Consider the following 18498-nt stretch of genomic DNA (forward strand, 5'->3'; position numbering starts at 1 on the left):
GTCTCATTTGTTTTCTGAGAATCTACTGAACCTACTGGTAACTTGTTTGCCACGTAGCAATAAAAAAATATACGAAAAACCTTGTTTATTCTGGTTAGTCACATTGTACTGCTATTATTTTGAACAATACTGTACTAGCTACTCACTGAATAATAATAATAATAATAATAAAATACATTAAAAAGAGCAAAAAAGTGTCTTTGTACAACAGATGATTTCACGGAGCAATGTGACATCGCAGTGACGTCTTTTAATGTGATTTTTGGATGTCCAAAATCAGTCCATTGAATTTACTCCACCTGATATAGACGTCCAAAAAATTACCCAGTTCAAAGGTCAAATGTTGAACGTCAAGAGGACGTCCAAGTTGGGTCATGTTTGGACGTCCAAATAGTGGACCTAGTTTGGACGTCGAATAGATGTTCAGAAATGGTCATGGACCGATGGACCTAATTTAGACATGATCTGCACATCTATCCGACGTCCAGTGTTTAGTGGGAGAGTGCGATAGTCCTGATTTCGAGTCCAATGTGAACAGCTCCAAGTAGAACATCGACATGTTTTCATCTCAAAGTTACAGTAATTATGACATGATGTGAATGCAGCATTAGTTTTGAGTTTCCCACTCATAATATTGACTTTGTGGTGGCTTTCTTGTGTGTTCAACTCATAAATATCATCTATACAACATGACTTGAATGCACCAATAGAGCAACACATTCCATAAGCCGTCATTTGCACCCAGGCTCTAATATAATCTGTTTTAGACTAACAAGAATGTTTTGAGTTCAGAAACTTACAGGATGTCTTTTACTGTACAGTGACTTCTTATATGTCAAAAGTTCAAGGGAATTTTGGTTTCTCAGTTAAAGATAAAAGCTAAATGCTACATGTAAGTTGAAAAGAAATTATTAAAAACGTGATAATGGGAAACACGTTAAGTCACAAGGTTTCAAAACAAAATTTTATACTATTAATATTGCTATGTTACATGTACAGTACAAAGCATAAAATAAATACCAGTGTTACCGGTCTAGATAAAGTGTGCAATTACAAAAGCTGTTTATGGTTAGAGCAGCCAATCACAGTGACATCACGTGTTCAATCATATAATAGTCTGGTGTGCTTTTTCAAAAACATAGATCCATACACCCATTTAAAGTTGGGTTTTCAAAATCTGAAATCATATTTTACTGAAGAATTGTATACAGTGCGCGTCTGATAAATTACATATTCACAAAAATCAAGCCATCAGTTGTGAAAAAAAAAAATACTCAAAACATGTTCAGTAAAGATTTGATGATACTGATTAATGAACATAAGTGACCTTTTTGTTCCCTTCTGTTCTCTATGTACAGATCTAAACAGGTAATAAAAATGTATAAGATAATAAAATTAAGCAAACAAGACAATGTTAGACTGCATGTGTATCTGAATCAGAATCCAGGCCTCAATCAAACTCAGGAATAGAGCTAAGAGACTCCACTCCAGAGCTCATTTTTGAACTTGACTCTTCAGGTGCTTCTTGGGATCTCTGGGACACCTGTCCTGAACCTATCCCCTGAGGAAAAACTGTGTCTTCCAGAAACTAAAAAAAAAAAAAAAAGGAATTAATATCAAAATCAGAGAAGCCTTTTAAATATTGCACAATATATAAAAAAAGCTTAAGAACATCTTACAACTCATTGGATCATCCATACTGTGTGATCTTGTAATGGGTATAGCTATTGTTCTTTCAACCCATTTTAAAGTATCTTCATCTAGTCTAAAATGACATCCTCTATTTCCTGCCACCGTCTCCTCAATCTTCTCCAGGAGTTCTGCGACCTGAGATCCATCACTCCAGTTCTTAGTGTTGAGAACATGATACCTGTTCCCACATTTCTCAATGAGCCACTGGAGAGCGTCACCTTCACTTGCAATGAATAACTCTATGGGAGTTTCTCCTAGTTCCTCTCCAACAGCAAAGAGAACCAATATATGATTCCAGATTCCTTCACCAAAAGGCTCCATGATTTTCATTAATGCACCTTTCTCTTCCTCTGCAAAGGAACAGTCAACACTCTGGACTAAAATGAAAGCATGTGGTCCAGAAGACTGTTCTGCTAGACTTTTCAGAAGGTTGCGTTTAGCATCCTCAAGTCTTTTCCCAATAAGGAAATCTTTCTCAAAACCCGGTGTACAAACAACAGAGAGTTTCCTCCCGGCAACTTCCCCATTATTACTTAGATTCTCTTCCATTCTTCGGTCAAATACTTGCCTTCCCAAAATTGTGTTCCCTGTTGAACTTATGCTGGAATGGTGAGGTCCAAGCAACACCAACCTCATTTCAAAAAGTTCAGCAACCCCTTAAAAAAAGATCGAACACAGACTGTAAATATTAATATTTACTTCACATTAAAACAGTGTTTTCAATGTTTACTCACCTGATGTTGAATGTCTCAAATCGTTTCTTTTTTTAACTTCAGCCTTCATCTGTTTTGCTAATTTCTCAACTTTCATCCTTCTGGACTGTACCTCTTCCAAATTCTTTTGCTGTATTTTAAAACAGCATCCTTTGTTTCCTGCAACCATCTCTTCTATCTTTTCAAACAGCTCTGTCACTTGATTGCCATCATCTGTGTTTCTGTTGTTGAAGACATGATACCTGTTCCCGCATTTGTCTATTATCCACTGAAGAGCTTCTCCTTCACTCTCAATGAACAGCTCAATGCTTGTGTCTCGCAACCAGTCACCAAAGGTAAAGAGAACAATCATGTGGTCCCAGACATTGAGACCAAGAAGAGCAACATGTTCCTCTACTGCCTTTCTGTACACTTCAGTGAAAGAAACATCCACTCTTATGATAAGCAGAAAGGCATGTGGTCCTGGAGGACAGTGAGATGAACACAACACAATCTCATCTTTGTAGAGTCTGGGGGTGTATTTTGAGTGGTAATTTCTTCTTCGGCCTGGAGTGTCGACCATAGTGATGTGTCTTCCTGCAACATCTCCTTCTTGTACTGCAGATGTCAATGATCTTTTGGAATCAAATACAGATTTTCCCAGGATGGTGTTTCCTGCTGAACTCTTCCCAGATCCATTATAACCCAGCAGCACCATCCTCAGCTCTGAGACGGGATGCTTATTTTCTGCAGGCAGACATACATATTTTATTATGGTAGGTCTTTGAACTCAGTTTTTTTAAACTTGGAAAGACAGAAATCGTCTCTGGTAATTGACCGTAACCCTGTTCCCTGAAAAAGCCGAGAACAAGATGCTGCGCTCAATAGCGCTAGTGATAACATTCTTTGTTCAGCTGGTTGTGAAGCATGTGTGTCAAACAGTGCGGCATTGACGTGCAGCATCTTGTTCCTGCTTTTTCAGGGAACAGGGTTACAGTCAAGTAACCCGAGACGTTGCCTTATCAAAAGCTACTCTCGATGCTGCACTCAATAGTGCTAATGGGAATGAGAATACCGATGCCGCCTCACTGTAACTATAGATGTCTGGTGTCCTGAAATGTGGCAGGAAGCAACAGAGCATGTATCATTTCACTGGAGGTCACTGCCCCCCGAAACACCGGTGGTGGCGGAGGTTGTTCAGTGATCCCCTAAGGGTGCCAGGAAAGAGCCTTACACTTCTGATGGAATTTTCCATGGCCCTCCCTGAGGGGACAAACCCTTTGTCCTGGGCACAGCTTAAGGCCATTGCTTTGGTCTTGATGACCTTACTTTAGTCCAGCTCCATCAGAGGCTGCAAAGTGCTACAAGCTGCTCCCCAGTCTTATGAGAGGGTGCACAACTCGCCACACTCTTTCTTTGAACCTCCTACCCCAGAGGAGCTTGATCAGGTCGGGACTGATTTATTTGTTTATTTTTTGACAGCCCCGATACTTGAGCACAGTGAGTGAGAAACAAATTAAAATTCTCCTCCTGGCACTCAGATTTTTTTTTTTTTTTTTTTTTTTTTTAGATCAGCCTGATATGCCTGCAGAACCCATGGTGTGTAGGGCAACACTAGTCTGACCCTCAGCATGAAATGTGTTCCATCCAAGTGTAGTTATTGCTATATGGCTTGGCAGGGAACAATTGCTTTCTTTTTGTGTGTATATATATATATATATATATAAATTGTAAATTGTAAAAAAAAAAAAAAAAAAAAAAAAATGTAATGATGTTGCTCCTGTTGGGGAGAGATAGCTGCTAGCGTCTCTCTTACCCATCAAATCCACCCCAGCAAACACAGAATGTTGTGAGGACGTCGCCGGTTCGTCATCATTTGGTCTGCGGGACATTACCTTATAGCGACTTTGTGAGGACGCCGTGGTAAAGTTCCATTTTTGGGAATCTCGGCTAACGTCCCAGAAAAGTCGTGTGCACTTTCTCAAAAAACGTTACTAGTTAGTCCCATTGGGGACGTTGTAGCAACGTTGTCAGCTAGTCTCCAGATAACTTTTCATATTATTGTCATGATCCTGCCCTCGTGTCCTTGATTTTTCCTAGTCTTGAGGCAGGATCATGACAGACCCTTGTTTTGTGTACAAGCGCATGGCCTTGTCTTTGGGCCATGTGCTTGTGTTGTCTCGTTCCCTTGCCCCGCCCCCCTTGTTAACCTAGTCGTGTCTTGATTGTCCCATCTGTGCCACCTGTCGTGTCTTGATTGTTTCCCCTATTTAGGTCTCCAAGTGTGCTCTGTCTTGCGTCGGTTCATTGTGATTTGTGTACTACTTATGTGTTCTACACTTGTGATTGTACCTCTGAAGTCCCTGTATAACCGTGAGTGTTATTTGTAGTTAGTGTTCTCTAGTTTTGAGTCTTTGTTTATCTTGTCTGATCAGTCCTGTTTAGTATTTGTTGTATCTGCCCTAGTCCTGTTTTCCCCCTCGTGGGTTTTTGTTTTCCCCTTTTTGTAATAAACCCTTTTGTGTTGAATCCTGTCTGCACTTGAGTTCCTCCCTTGCAAACCCTGACAGAATGAACCGACCAAAAAGGAACTCAGCAGGCAGGAGGTCCCCCGAGCTCCAACACTTGTTGGAGTTCCGTCGACAATGTTGGATGTCGTCTCCCACCGACAGGAAGGGGGTCACCCTCCCATACTCGCCCGAGGGGGAGTGGATCCTTCGGAATTATGCCCGGCTGTGGGAGAGCATCTCCCAGGAGGAGCCACAGAGGTCCCCTCCACCTACCCAGCTGCCGGCGATCCCGGAGGGTCGTGTCCTGGCCGTGGTAACCCTGGGGGATCAGTTAGGTCCCTCCCAAGATCCTGAGGCACCTTCCACTACCTTAAGTCTCCCCAACAAGCGAGGGAGACGGCTTTCATGGGAGTCAGCTTCAGAGTCTTCGGCGTCCGAGGCTGCCCTGCCCGAGACCAAACTCCCCCAACCCGCCTCTGACCCAGCTGTAGCCTCTGCACCGCGCCCGAGGAGGAAGAGGAGGAAGAAGGGGCCTGCCGGTCCTGTGACCCTGTCTCCTCCCGTGCCAGCAGCGGAGAGCGTGCCCGAGCCAGCAGCGGAGAGCGTGCCCGAGCCAGCAGCGGAGAGCGTGCCCGAGCCAGCAGCGGAGAGCGTGCCCGAGCCAGCAGCGGAGAGCGTGCCCGAGCCAGCAGCGGTGAGCGTGCCCGAGCCAGCAGCGGTGAGCGTGCCCGAGCCAGCAGCGGTGAGCGTGCCCGAGCCAGCAGCGGTGAGCGTGCCCGAGCCAGCAGCGGTGAGCGTGCCCGAGCCAGCAGCGGTGAGCGTGCCCGAGCCAGCAGCGGTGGGCGTGCCCGAGCCAGCGGTGGTGAACGCGCCCGAGCCAGCAGCGGTGAGCGCTGGCGTGCCCGAGGCGGCAAAGAAGAAAGCCGTATTCAAGTCTGCAGTCGTGAGAGCGGAAGAGAGAGCCGCGGCCGACTCTGCAGCAAAGACTCTTGTACAGTCTGTCTCATCTCGTAAGGAGATGCCAATTGTCCTGGCTGCTAAAGCCTTTTCTGATTATTTGTCCCGTCTTGTCCAAATCCTAGAAGTCCCCGTCAGTCCTGTTTTGTCCCCTGACCCTGTCCCCAGAAGTCCTAAGTGTCCAGCCGTTGTCGCCCCGTGTCCTGTTGATGTGGCCCCGTGTCCTGTTGATGTGGCCCCGTGTCCTGTTGATGTGGCCCCGTGTCCCGTAGATGTCGTCTCCCCGTGTCCCGTGAGTGTAGCCCCCCCGTGTCCCGTGAGTGTAGCCCCCCCGTGTCCCGTGAGTGTAGCCCCGTGTCCCGCTGATGTAGTCATGTGTCCTGTGGATGTGGCCCCGTGTCCCGTTAATGTTGTCCCCCCGTGTCCAGTAGATGTTGTTCCCCCGTGTCCAGCTGTCGTCTCCCCGCGTCCTGTAAGTCTTGCCCCGCGTCCCGTAAGTGTTGCCCTGCGTCCCTTGTCTGCTCCTGTCATGTCCCCTGTCAGTTGTCCCGAGACCCCTCCCCGCCCCTCACCACCCAGACCTGCCCGTACCCCCCGTCGTCAGCCTTCGTCCTGTCCTCCTAAGATTCCTACCCCACCCCCCCGCCCTGGTCTGTCCCCCATGAACTTTGTGGTCCCGCCCCCTCCCCTTCCCTGTTTGTTTTTTTTGTTATGTCACCCTAACCCTGCCATTGTGTTTTCATGTTTGCCTTTGTTATTATTAGTCATGTCTTGTTGGTTTGTGTCTGTGTCCCAGTCTGTCATGTCCCGTGTTTGATGTTCCCTTGAGGAGCGTCTGGAAGCCGCTCCTTAAGGGAGGGGTTCTGTCATGATCCTGCCCTCGTGTCCTTGATTTTTCCTAGTCTTGAGGCAGGATCATGACAGACCCTTGTTTTGTGTACAAGCGCATGGCCTTGTCTTTGGGCCATGTGCTTGTGTTGTCTCGTTCCCTTGCCCCGCCCCCCTTGTTAACCTAGTCGTGTCTTGATTGTCCCATCTGTGCCACCTGTCGTGTCTTGATTGTTTCCCCTATTTAGGTCTCCAAGTGTGCTCTGTCTTGCGTCGGTTCATTGTGATTTGTGTACTACTTATGTGTTCTACACTTGTGATTGTACCTCTGAAGTCCCTGTATAACCGTGAGTGTTATTTGTAGTTAGTGTTCTCTAGTTTTGAGTCTTTGTTTATCTTGTCTGATCAGTCCTGTTTAGTATTTGTTGTATCTGCCCTAGTCCTGTTTTCCCCCTCGTGGGTTTTTTTTTTCCCCTTTTTGTAATAAACCCTTTTGTGTTGAATCCTGTCTGCACTTGAGTTCCTCCCTTGCAAACCCTGACAATTATTGCACTACATGTATTATTATTATTATAAAGATACCATTTGAACAGCCTATTATTTGTTATTACATAACAGAAGGATATCCAGACCACCAAACTGAGAAAAAATATAATTAGGAATAAAGTTCCACAGACCCTGGATTCTTTCTAAACTGGTTCAACCAATTAATTTTAAAGGTATAGTTTAAAGTACTAAAATCCAAAATATTGAGATCACCCTTTTCACTTATGTTCATTACAACGGATTTTCTAATATAATGAATTTAGTTTTTCCACAAAAACTTAAAAAGGATCTGGTCAATATTTTTACCGAGCTTTGACTCCAACTGAACAGATTGAGCAGCATAAATAAGCCTTGAGAGGCCTTCAGCCTTTGTAAGAAGTACCCTGCCTCTCAAAGAGAGATCTCTTTGTAGCCACTGGTTAAATCTCTTCTGAATTTTATCTGTAAGGAATTGAAAATTAAAGAGGCATCTTTTTTTTGGTCCTTCACTATATAAACTCCTAAATAACAAACCATTTCTTTCACAGGGATACCATGAATAAAGGAGTCATTGCAGTTTTTTATGGCCAAAAGCTCAAATTTTTTAAACATTTAAATGCAGGCCAGAGGCTTTGGAGAAAGATTTAATAACACTTATTGCCAAAGGGATCTGCATAGCATCCCTAAGAAAGAGGGTTGTGTCTTCAGCAGGGTCCTTTCAGATTGCTGGATTTTATATGAGCACAGAGAAGCTGAGCAGCAAGAAGAAAAAGATAAGGTGAAATGGGGCAGCCCTGCCTTATTAATCTTGAAATTTAAAAACAGTGGGTAGCACCATTATTTATAATAAAAGAACTACTGCCATTTGTGTATAAAGTTCTTATGGCACTACAGAAAAAAATCTCCAAATCCAAGTGTTTCAAGACACTGAAAAATAAAGCTATGCTCTAGAGTGTCGAAAGCTTTATCAAAGTCCAAAAGAAGCACAAAACTATCATCAGCAACTAGATAGGAATAATCTAAGATATGTAAAACTAAACGTATATTAATTGATATGTGTCTATTACTAATGAAAAAAACCCTCTATTTATAACCTGAAGGTGCACGTTATCAGTGACATCACCTACCGAGGTTATTTAAGCCAATTCTTGGCGTGTTTGACACACAATGGGTCGACTCACAATGGGTCGAACAAAGAATGTTCTCATTAGCGCTATTGTGTGCAGCATCGAGAGTAGCTTTTGATAAGGGAACTCTAAAAATGATTGTCAAGGTTACATTTCAATAATATTTCAAATGAACAAATACTGACAACAATGGTGTAACATAAAAGTTTATTTAGTAAAAATCTGCTTAAAACTGGCAGACCCTGTTAATGTGTAAACTCTAGATCAGGTTTTGATTGGCTCATTTAACAGAAAAGTAGGTCTATTCTATTCCATTCTATTCTATTCTTAGAAGTGCCATTTTGTGTGCTACAAGTTCTCTTATTCATTAATATATATATAAAGGGCCTTGTTCTTTCTCCCCTTAAACGGTCTCTGGTTAAACATAAAATCAGTATAGAGAGTCATAAAAAAGCTCACCAGTTGTTTTTGTCGCATCTTTCAGTTGTTGATTTTTGATCCTTCTTATGTTTGCTCTCTTCTCCTGTTCTCTCCTCTTCTCCTCCACCTGCTTCAAAATCTCTCTGTTTAATTCATAATGTCCACCTCTGTTTCCTTCTACCATCTCCTGTATTTTATTAAGCAGTTCTATGACTTGAGATCCATTGCCCCAGTTTTTAGTATCAAGCTCGTGATATCTGTTCCCACATTTCTCAATGAGCCACTGGAGATTTTCATTCTCAATAAATTGTTGAGTGCTTGTATGATGATCTTCACAGGTGAACAGGACTATAGTGTGCCTCCACACTTCATGACCAAAACATTTCATGTTACCACATAGAATGTCTTTTTCATTTTCTTTAAACGGTGTGTCTACATTTAAGACCAGCAGCAGCACGTGAGGTCCTGGAGGACATTTTGTCACACTCAGGATAATTTCCTGTTTGTACAGTTCAGGGTTTTCTTCAAATGGTAAATTTCCCCACCACCCTGGAGTATCAACCACAGTGATCTTTTTGCCAGCTCTTTCACTGTGTTTCTCCACACATTGCAAAGTCTTCAAGTAAAACTCCTTTTTGTCCAGGATTGTGTTTCCTGCTGAACTTTTCTCCTCAAGTTTTGGACCCAAAAGGAGAATCCTCAGCTCTGTAAAGAGAAAATCGAAGCAGAGGTATGCCAGTATGTACTGTATTAAATAAACAGTCTAGATAGAACACCAAGCTTTTTATGCCATTTCTATTAGGGCTACACAATTAATTGTTACATAATGCCATTACAATAATGGCTGCCGTCATTAAATAATCATGTTGAATATGACATTCTATTTTGATCTACTCCCATTGCTGGGTTCTATTTAGTTTCAGTTTTAATTGTACTGGAATGACTCATGGTGTAAGTTATAAATAATGTGATACAGGAAGCATTATATAAAAGCTTTATGTATATAATTTATAGAGTTTGTTTTTAATGCTGCTTAGATGCCATTAAGTCTTGATATGCTGATGCATGAAACGAGTAAACAAAACAGTTCCCTTTCAGTCGGTGACGTTCTATGCTACGTTGGGCTTTCAGCATGCTGAGACTGTGTTTGTGGATGACTCATGTTCTCATTGCAGGGACATGAACATCTCGGGGTTAAGATCGAGACTCGGTTATCTTAAAAGCTATAGAGTCCCCTTTGCCACACCCCGTTCTAGCTCCTCTTCTCCTAAAAGGGCTACTTCGGCTGGTGGCCAGGGTGATCTGAGGGTTACCGTGTGGGCTTCCCTGATGAGCCAGCCTCCTCGGGCCACACCCCCATCACAAACTCCGCAGCCAGTTGAGTTTCCGGATGAGTTTGCTGGACCCTCTCAGGCTCCTGACATCTCATTCAGAGCTCAAGAGGAAGACCTTATGTCGATCACCGCATGACAAGGTGGGAGATGAGGATTCGGCTGCGTGGCCTCCCTCTGGAGTGCCAGCGTTGCCCGAGACTCAGCTCCTCAACTCACTGGTCTCCCAGGTTGGCCTCTTCAGCGACGTGGTAGAGAATTTTACCCAGCAGTTCTCTGCCGCCCAGAAGCAGTCTGAGGCCATCAGACACATCCTCCCCTGGCGGCCCACTGCTGCCTCCACTCTGCCGCTGGCGCAGCCGCCTCACCTACTCATCGCTGAGGGTGCCCCCCTGTGGTCTTCACCACTCATGCTCGGCCACAGCAGCAGCCTTCACCCCGGCCGCAGCAAGGAGACGGCCGCTGAAAGGTGGTGCAGCCCATCTTTGCCCCTAAACCTGACAAGCTTGTCAGGCCAAGCGGCGTTCCTTAGACGGGCGACCCGGAGTTGGGGACATCAGCTCATCAGGAGATGGTAGCAGGACCACTCCTTCCCCTGGAAGAGGGCCGGGGGAGAATCCTTTGTTGTCGTTTTGTTTTTGTTCTGCCACTGGCCCCGCGACCAGTGGTACCCAATCCTTCATTAAAAAAGCAATTTCCTCTAACTCCAAGGCCCAAGAGACCGCGAACGACAGTTGGCGACATGTTTCCTCGCCGCTTTCTTTCTCCTCTCCCCTTGCCAGTTTCCACGCAAAGCCGGCTCGAGAACGCATTGCCTTCTCATGCCCTCTTTGCCACTTGGAGTCAGATGAGTGCTTACACTCTGCCCCTGCTAAGGGACACTAGACCTCCCATGCCGGGGTTGTCTGCCCCACCTCGCTGCCCCACGGTGTGTACACCTGTAGTTCCCTTGACCCTGCTGGATTGGTTTATGGGAGCTGCCCAGGCAATCCCGTTGGCTCATCTGAATGATCAGGCTCGGCTACGCGATTCAGTTCACCCGGCGTCCCCCCAGGTTTCGGGGTAATTGCAAAATGATGGTGGACAAGGATCCTCCTGTCATGCGTGTGGAGGTCGCGACCCTGCTGGCAGAAGGCGCGATAGAGCCGGTCCCTCCAGCCGACATGAAGTCCATCTTTTACAGCCCCTACTTCATAGTACCCAAGAAAACAGGTGGGTTACAGCCAAAACTGGACTTGCGTGCCTTGAACTGAGCTCTTCACAGACTTCCATTCAAGATGCTAATGCCCAAGCACATTTTTGAATGCATTTGTCGGTTGGATTGGTTTGCAGCAATCAACCTGAAGGATGCATATTTTCATGTCTTGATTCTTCCTCGACACAGACCGTTTCTCCGGTTTGCTTTCGAGGGGCAGGCTTTTCAGTACAAGGTTCTCCGGGTTGGCCCTGTCTGCCCGTGTCTTTACAAAAGTCGCGGAGGGAGCCCTGGCTCCTCTCAGGGAACGAGGTGTCAGTATCAGTACCTTGATGACTGGCAGATTCTAGTTCACTCTTGAGCGTGGTTTTGCGAGCACAGGGATCTGGTGCTTAGACACCTCGCCCAGCTGGGTCTTCAAGTAAACTAGGAAAAGAGAAAACTCTTCCCTGTGCAGAGGATCTCTTTTCTCTGTATGGAAATAGCTTTGGTCTCCTTGTTCGCACAGCTTATGAACGAGCACATGCAGTCACCACTGAATTGCCTGAGACAATTTGAGGACAAGAGAGCAGTTCCAATAAAACTGTTTCAGAGGCTCCTGGGGTATATGGCATCCGCAGCGGCAATCATACTGCTCGGGTTGCTCCATATGAGACCACTTCAGCACTGGCTTCACGACCGAGTCCCGAGATGGGCATGGCAACAGGGCACACTCAGAATGACTGTAACTCTGGCCTGCCTCTTATGGTTGTGCCTTTTTGGCCCAGCCGGACCTGGTTCCCCAAACTTGTACTCCTCATGACAGCCCCTCCCTGGCCAATTCCTCTGAGGAAAGACCTTCTTTCTCAGAGACTGGGCACTCTCTGGCACCCACGTCCTGGTCTTTGGAACCTATAGTACATGTGTGGGTTCTGGGTGGGTCACGGAAGGTTTAGGTACCTTGCCACCTCAGGTTGTAGCTACCATCACTGCATATAGAGCCTTGTCCACCAGACACGCCAATGCTTGAAGTGGAACCTCTTCATCACTTGGTGTTCTTCACGTCGTGAGGAACCCTGGAGATGCCCGATCGGGTCAGTGCTTTCCTCTCTTCAGGTAGGGTTGGAATGAAGGCTGTCTCCTTCCACCCTGAAGGTTTTTGTGGCCACTATTTCAGCTCACCATGACCCTGTTGAAGGTAAGTCTCTTGGGAAGCATGATCTGATCATCAGGTTCCTGAGAGGGGCCCGGACGCTCAATCCGCCACGCCCTCAGCAAGTTTTCTCTTGGGACCTTGCAATGGTTCTATCTGCACTGCAGAGGGCTCCCTTCAAATTTTTGCTCTCAGTAGAGCTAAAGTTTCTATCATTGAAAACTGTGCTCCTATTCTGCTGGAATATGCTACCCAGTGTATTCTGTGTCAGCTATAGGCCCTCACTCGTGTTGGCCTCATGACAGGGTGCTATCACTCACATGGGTCAATGGAAGGTAAGGAACTTTGTAAGGGACCCCATTTGTCAGTCTCTTTCTGATGTAACATAGAACATGACCGACTGAAAGGGAACGTCTCGGTTACTTATGTAACCCTCATTCCCTGAAGGAGAGAATGGGGACATTACGTCCCATTGCCACATCGCTGTTCCTCTGAACGGCCAGGTCACTGGGGCTGGCTCCTCAGCAAAGACTTGAGTTTGAGTTGCTCGCGCTGCTCCTTATATACCCGCTCTGCGGGGTGGAGCTCGAGATGTAAATACCGCAAACCAAGGTATTCTGTGTACCATTGGCTCATTTTGTAACCACTGGAAGGTGGTTGGGCTCTCAGGTGAGATCCCCCATTCGTCAGTCTCTTTTTGACTTCTTCAGGGAACGAGGGTTACATACATAACCGAGACGTTCTCAGCTTGTTAACATAAAAAATATGGAATCCAAAAAGCATTTAAATCTAAAATTAACCAGCATTATTAATCATGATTAAAAAACCAAGAACATTGTGCAGCTCTTATTTCTAGAGTAAAGTAAATTCAAATATTTATCACACTAACCTGAGGAACTATTTGAACTGCTTGGATCCATGATCACACTGAAATTCTTCTTCGAAAATTCTTCTTTAATGTAAGGGGTTTGATCTCCGAGCTGAAGCTAGAGCTGCACAGCCTTCATGACTGATACCAAAATGCCTTAGTCTGCAGAAAATAAACAGCATACAGCATTGATTTGGCCTAAGACCCACACAAACACAGATTGTGTTTTCACACTTTTTTTTGGTGGATCGTCTATTCTGTTTGTGACACTGTACGCTACAAAACCATGCCTTTTTTTTACTACCAAGATGCAGCTTCTGAGGGTGAGTTATTCCATAACGGACACAAACAGTATTGGTTTGTTGGACTAAACGTGCTTCATATAATTTCATTCAGTGGAGCCTTACTCAGGAGCGGAGCTAGGGGGTGGCCAGGGGTTGCCATGGCTACCTTGGAAATAATCACGGTCACCCCACTGGTCACCCCGATCGTAATTGCGATCTATTATAAATAATAATAAAAGTTTCTTTGATTTTGATAAAAATGACCTTGGTCGATCATGGCAAAATGATTAAGTTCGGATTGCGAAACTATCGCGTTGAATCACTTGTCACTTACAGGCAAATGCCCTATGGCGAGAGTTTCCGTAGCATGCGTTTCTTTCCTGCATTTGTAAAAATTCGAGGACTGAGATAGACGAGGAGTGAAGCTTCGCTTTTGTGCCTGGTTCAACTCGTGTTTGAGCACACAAACACATCTTTTTAGGCGAGTTATTAAAGTCAGATAAATTATTATGTTAGTTCCATTCAACTATTTGTGTCTGAAGGTTTATCATTGTCCTGTGTAACAAACAGGTAAAGTAGGGAGCATAGACTGTAAAAGAAATGGACACACCGACCCCATTGGAACTCAATTGAGACAAGTGAAGCCCATTTTTAGCGTTTTTTAGCACTTCAGTTTCTGACGCGCAGACTCAAACTAAGCTTGATGACGTCAGCAACCTGTCTGACAGATGTAAATCTTCTAGTAGCTGCGCGTGAAAACTACCATCTTAAATCTTGCAGAGACGGCGAGCTTGAGTGGGGAGTTTTTTGGCGTGAGTGAGCATGAGTAAGTATTCTGATTAATTATTTTGTATAGTATTTTAAAATGTAACGCCAGTACGCCATATTAAGTTAATTGCCAGCGAGCTTCTCCTCCTTTCTGTACGGTAATGCGACAGAGAGTCGAGTGGTTATGACACAATTGTTAGCCTATTTTTACAAAAACTGTTTCTATGGGGCCATAATGTAACATAGAAGGTAATGGAGCCCTTTATACATTGTCGTGTATCTTTAGAAATAAATAATGGACAAACGGAGTCTTTAAACGCCTCAGATGTAAAGTTATTCGCTGTCAAAGTGACACCAAAATGAATGGGAGTCAATGGGAATGCTAATGCAAGTGAAGTTCTGCTACAAGATGGCGGCACGCGGCCGACTTCAACTTCCGGTCGACTTCCTTGCTGCCTGGTAGGGAGTAGTTAACTTAGCTAGCTTCATATTAGCTGACTTGGATCCTCAAAACTATGTTTATTTTATCTTTGAATATATAAATGTATGATTTATTCATGAAACATTTAATGTGATTCAACATACCAATAAAATTACTAGCTTCTAAGTCGATTTTATATACAGTAACGTTACTTTTCTATGTAAACACGCTAACGTTAGATGGATGTGAATAACCGTTGCGCTCTCATCATATTTGTGTTGTCACGTGCATGACGCAGAGTTCTAGATATATATAAAGTCAAGATAAAATTAGGTACCTACAACAAAAACTTTGCTCAAAAATAATCCTAAGTTTTTTGCTGTTTTTCAAACATGTCAATGTTGATATGTTTTGATTTGTATTTATGTCAGTCAGTTAGTGAAATGTGTTCTGTTTTCAAAGTGAATTTCCTAAGTTTTATTTTATTAAATAAAACTTAGGAAAGTAAGATCATGACGCTCAGAATTTTGGTGAACTTTAATTAAAAAATGCCATTGTAGGCTAGCTATTTTACATTATACATCATTGTGCTTTGGCCACATACAATACTTTAATGAGTATTTTAAGGTTGGATAAGTGCCATGTTTGTTTGCAAAATTATGTTTTTTGTGCCACCCCAAAGTAACTACTGGCCCCTGCCTGGCCACCCCTATGAAGAATTCCTGGCTCCGCCACTGCCCTTACCTTCCTAACTAAACCGGGATTTACAGCTGTGGATGCATTTATGACTCGTTATTATAACAAATCTGATATGTACTGCATAAATTTAGCAAATGCATTCTTTATAAGCTTTGAAAAACAGCAATCTGACGTTGATGCTTGAGGCTTAGATCTTTATAATGATATATAGTTTGTCAAGATTAAATTTGCCCATTTCATTGAATCTATTCATACATATTGATAAGTGCAAACAAGGGGGTGTAGGTTAAGAGTTAATTCTGATCTCCCCTTTTGGATTGTACTTCAGGGTATAGAAATGGTGGTTAAATTATATAAGCTACAAGATTAAAGACTTGTTTGAATATTACATGAAGCAAGAAATTTATTTTGCTACTACAATGTATTAATTGTGTATTTAGTTGCCACCCTGCATACAATAAGCCAAGCTTTCTTTCTTGTATTGATTGACTGAGAGCCAGATTGTTAAGCATTACTTGCATAAATTATAATACTTTTTGAATAAATATAAATACTTACCAGTGTGCCTCAATGTTAGTGGTGCAATCTGTCACATTTTTAGAACTCATTCCAGATATATTGATTCTACAAATACACCAAATAACAGTCATATTAGCAAGAGAAGAACATGATCGAAATATGGCCAGAAACCTAATTCATTCGATAGACTACCAGCAAAAAAGCTACAAAGAAATGTTATGCAATATACTGGTCAGTAGTCTGTAAACATTCCGATTCCTTTTTGTTTTAAGCAAAAAGTTATCTCTCAAAACAAAAGTTGTTTTGTCAGAGTACAAGGTAATGTAGACCAACTAGTTCTTTTTAGACAGGTGACCTGATAGAGAGATTACTTTTAAATTCCAAAGTCACATCTGAAAGAAAAATAAAAACCAAGTAAAAATATTTGTCAAAAATATTCTTATTTCGGTATATAAAAATCACATTCAATTGATACCTAATGTAATGTTACTAGTCTGTCTGAACTTGCTTTTGCTTTTTGTGGGTTAAGGAAACAACATATTAAAATTATATATTATGTATACAAAACACTTAGATTAAAAGATGCAGAAATTTTTTTTTAGGAGGAATTAGATAATATTCAGACTATAACATTCACAAATTTGTTGATACTCATGTTAGCTCCTCTGTTTTATAAGATCATTATCTTTATAGGAACATATAACTTCAATCTTTACCTTGTTTTTTTTGAAAAACAGATATTTTCACTAGTCCAGATGGCAACAACCCCACACGTAAGCTTTTCTCAGGCAATTTCGAACGTTTATTTCTCTTAATTCGTAAGATGTTCTCAGGAAATCTCTTAACGTGTATGTCTCTTTGTTTCTATACATATGTCAGCTCACACATCATCACTCGCCCTCATCTACCTGCATCACGAGCATAAACAGCGGGCAGAAAGACTGGATAGACCAGTTTCAGGCAGCAGCACCATTGAAAACCCTGAATGGAAAAAATGCAGAATGGAATGCCTTGAAAAGGTGGGGAAAATATTAAAAAGCTTTTGTTTCCTTGGCAAAGCCAGCCTTTGTACTAAACTACTTTGGAGGCAAAATCACCTGTGGTGACTTGCAAAATGCAAATTATAGTCCATCAGTATCCATCTGATCTGTAACATCATTTTACTATCCAGGTTTCAGCTAAGGAATTTCAACCAACCCAGACTCAAATTAGCATATTTGCAGTCTATACCCAAGTTAATTTGTTCAAATTATTAAACATTTAAATCAGTATAATTACATATTAAATTAAATATGTATGTGATTGAACAGCAAATAAAACAACGCTTTGTGACAATGTAATATTTTATTATATTGTTTAAATTATACATTTTTATTATTAATTTAAGTGGTATGTAAATTATTGCAGCAAATTGCAACGAATCAAACCTCTGAATAGCACTGCAGATGTTAGAGATCCAATCGGAAAAGACTCAGGTAGCAGCGCTGACTCCGCCCCCCTGTGAGCAACGCAGATTGAAAAAACAGCGATAGAATACAGTGAGTGGAAGAGTGATTAAGGTAATTAATTGTGAAATACCTGGAAGAAATCTAGAATTTAATCAACAATCAGTTTGTTACAACACTACACTGGTTGGAGAAGTTTGTTAAGGTACTTACTTGCGTAGAGTTCCTGTTGATTCCGTCGATGATTGATTAAGGCCCAGTTAACACTAATGAAACTAACGTGGTTCATCTGGTGAAACCTGGAAAGAGAGACAAACGAACAAAAAAAGCTGTTAATTCATAGAGGAATCTGTGAGTTGAATGTTTATTTAGATAAATGGGGCTAACTGTGTTTATGTACAGTATTACAGACATCCCAAATCTCCCGGAAGTTCCGGGAGTCTCCCGCAAATTGAAAGCGGCTCCCTGCAAGAGGGTCTGGCTGCAGACATATGGGCGAGTGGAGCTCCACTCAAGAGCGGAAATACGTCACCTCCACTAGCGACGCCGCCGCCATGTTGGACCGGGCCACACTTTCCGTAGAATTACGTCGCCTCCACTAATGACGCGGCCGCCATGTTGGTCCGGGTAACACTTTACGTAGAATTACGTCGCCTCCATGGGGGCGAGTGGAGCTCCATTTAAGAGGGAAAATATGTCACTACCACCAAACTTTCGTTTTGTATTACTTGTTATATACACGTATAAAGGGTGCTTTGGCAGTTATGTCACCTCTTTGTACATAATGTTAATATGTTCTTTGTTACTTTTACCTAGTAGAAATAATATATATATATATATATATATATATATATATATATATATATATATATATATACACTAATCTTTTACGGTGTATGACAAGACAGCATTTTTTTTTTATTCCCCCCCCCCCCCCAGCAATTTGCACTACAGACATCAATTTGTTCATGTTTGTTTTAACAGTGTACAACTGCCAATGTAACATTCCATACATTTTAGAAAGTTAATCTTATGTTTTTAATATTTAGCAGTGAAAAATAAATGAAATATTAAATAAATTATTA

At 42.7% G+C, this 18498-nt stretch overlaps 1 protein-coding gene across 4 annotated transcripts; it reads right to left on the minus strand.

Moving 5' to 3' along the window:
• Nucleotides 1-242: 242 nt before the first annotated feature.
• LOC113058759 (GTPase IMAP family member 8-like) lies at nt 243-18163 on the minus strand. Of its 4 annotated transcripts, none has more exons than XM_026226954.1 (10): nt 17814-17859; nt 17627-17712; nt 17396-17466; nt 16877-16949; nt 16008-16073; nt 13299-13439; nt 8791-9456; nt 2427-3131; nt 1680-2348; nt 245-1588 (listed from the first exon to the last, which is right to left on the minus strand). In XM_026226954.1, exons 6-10 carry the CDS (start codon nt 13327-13329, stop codon nt 1515-1517), a joined length of 2145 nt encoding a protein of 714 aa, XP_026082739.1. In that variant the 5' UTR covers nt 13330-13439; nt 16008-16073; nt 16877-16949; nt 17396-17466; nt 17627-17712; nt 17814-17859; the 3' UTR covers nt 245-1514. The 4 variants fall into 4 exon arrangements, with proteins under 4 accessions (XP_026082740.1, XP_026082739.1, XP_026082737.1 ...); XM_026226952.1 differs by having other exon boundaries at nt 16685-16949; XM_026226955.1 differs by having other exon boundaries at nt 243-1572; nt 16685-16949; nt 17627-18163.
• Between the last annotated feature and the right edge of the window lie 335 nt (nt 18164-18498).

Source organism: Carassius auratus, chromosome 40 (genome assembly GCF_003368295.1).
Source record: "Carassius auratus strain Wakin chromosome 40, ASM336829v1, whole genome shotgun sequence".
In the NCBI taxonomy this organism is placed as follows: Eukaryota; Metazoa; Chordata; class Actinopteri; order Cypriniformes; family Cyprinidae; genus Carassius; species Carassius auratus.

What these genes read in the sequence shown, in the direction of transcription:
- LOC113058759 (XM_026226955.1), bottom strand. Translation starts at nt 13,329, where the DNA reads ATGGATCCAAGCAGTTCAAATAGTTCCTCAG. An exon ending in CAGTTCAAATAGTTCCTCAG is followed by an intron (nt 9,457 to 13,298) that starts GTTAGTGTGATA and finishes TTCTCTTTACAG; the next exon opens with AGCTGAGGATTCTCCTTTTG. An exon ending in TTTGAGACATTCAACATCAG is followed by an intron (nt 2,349 to 2,426) that starts GTGAGTAAACAT and finishes TCTTTTTTTAAG; the next exon opens with GGGTTGCTGAACTTTTTGAA.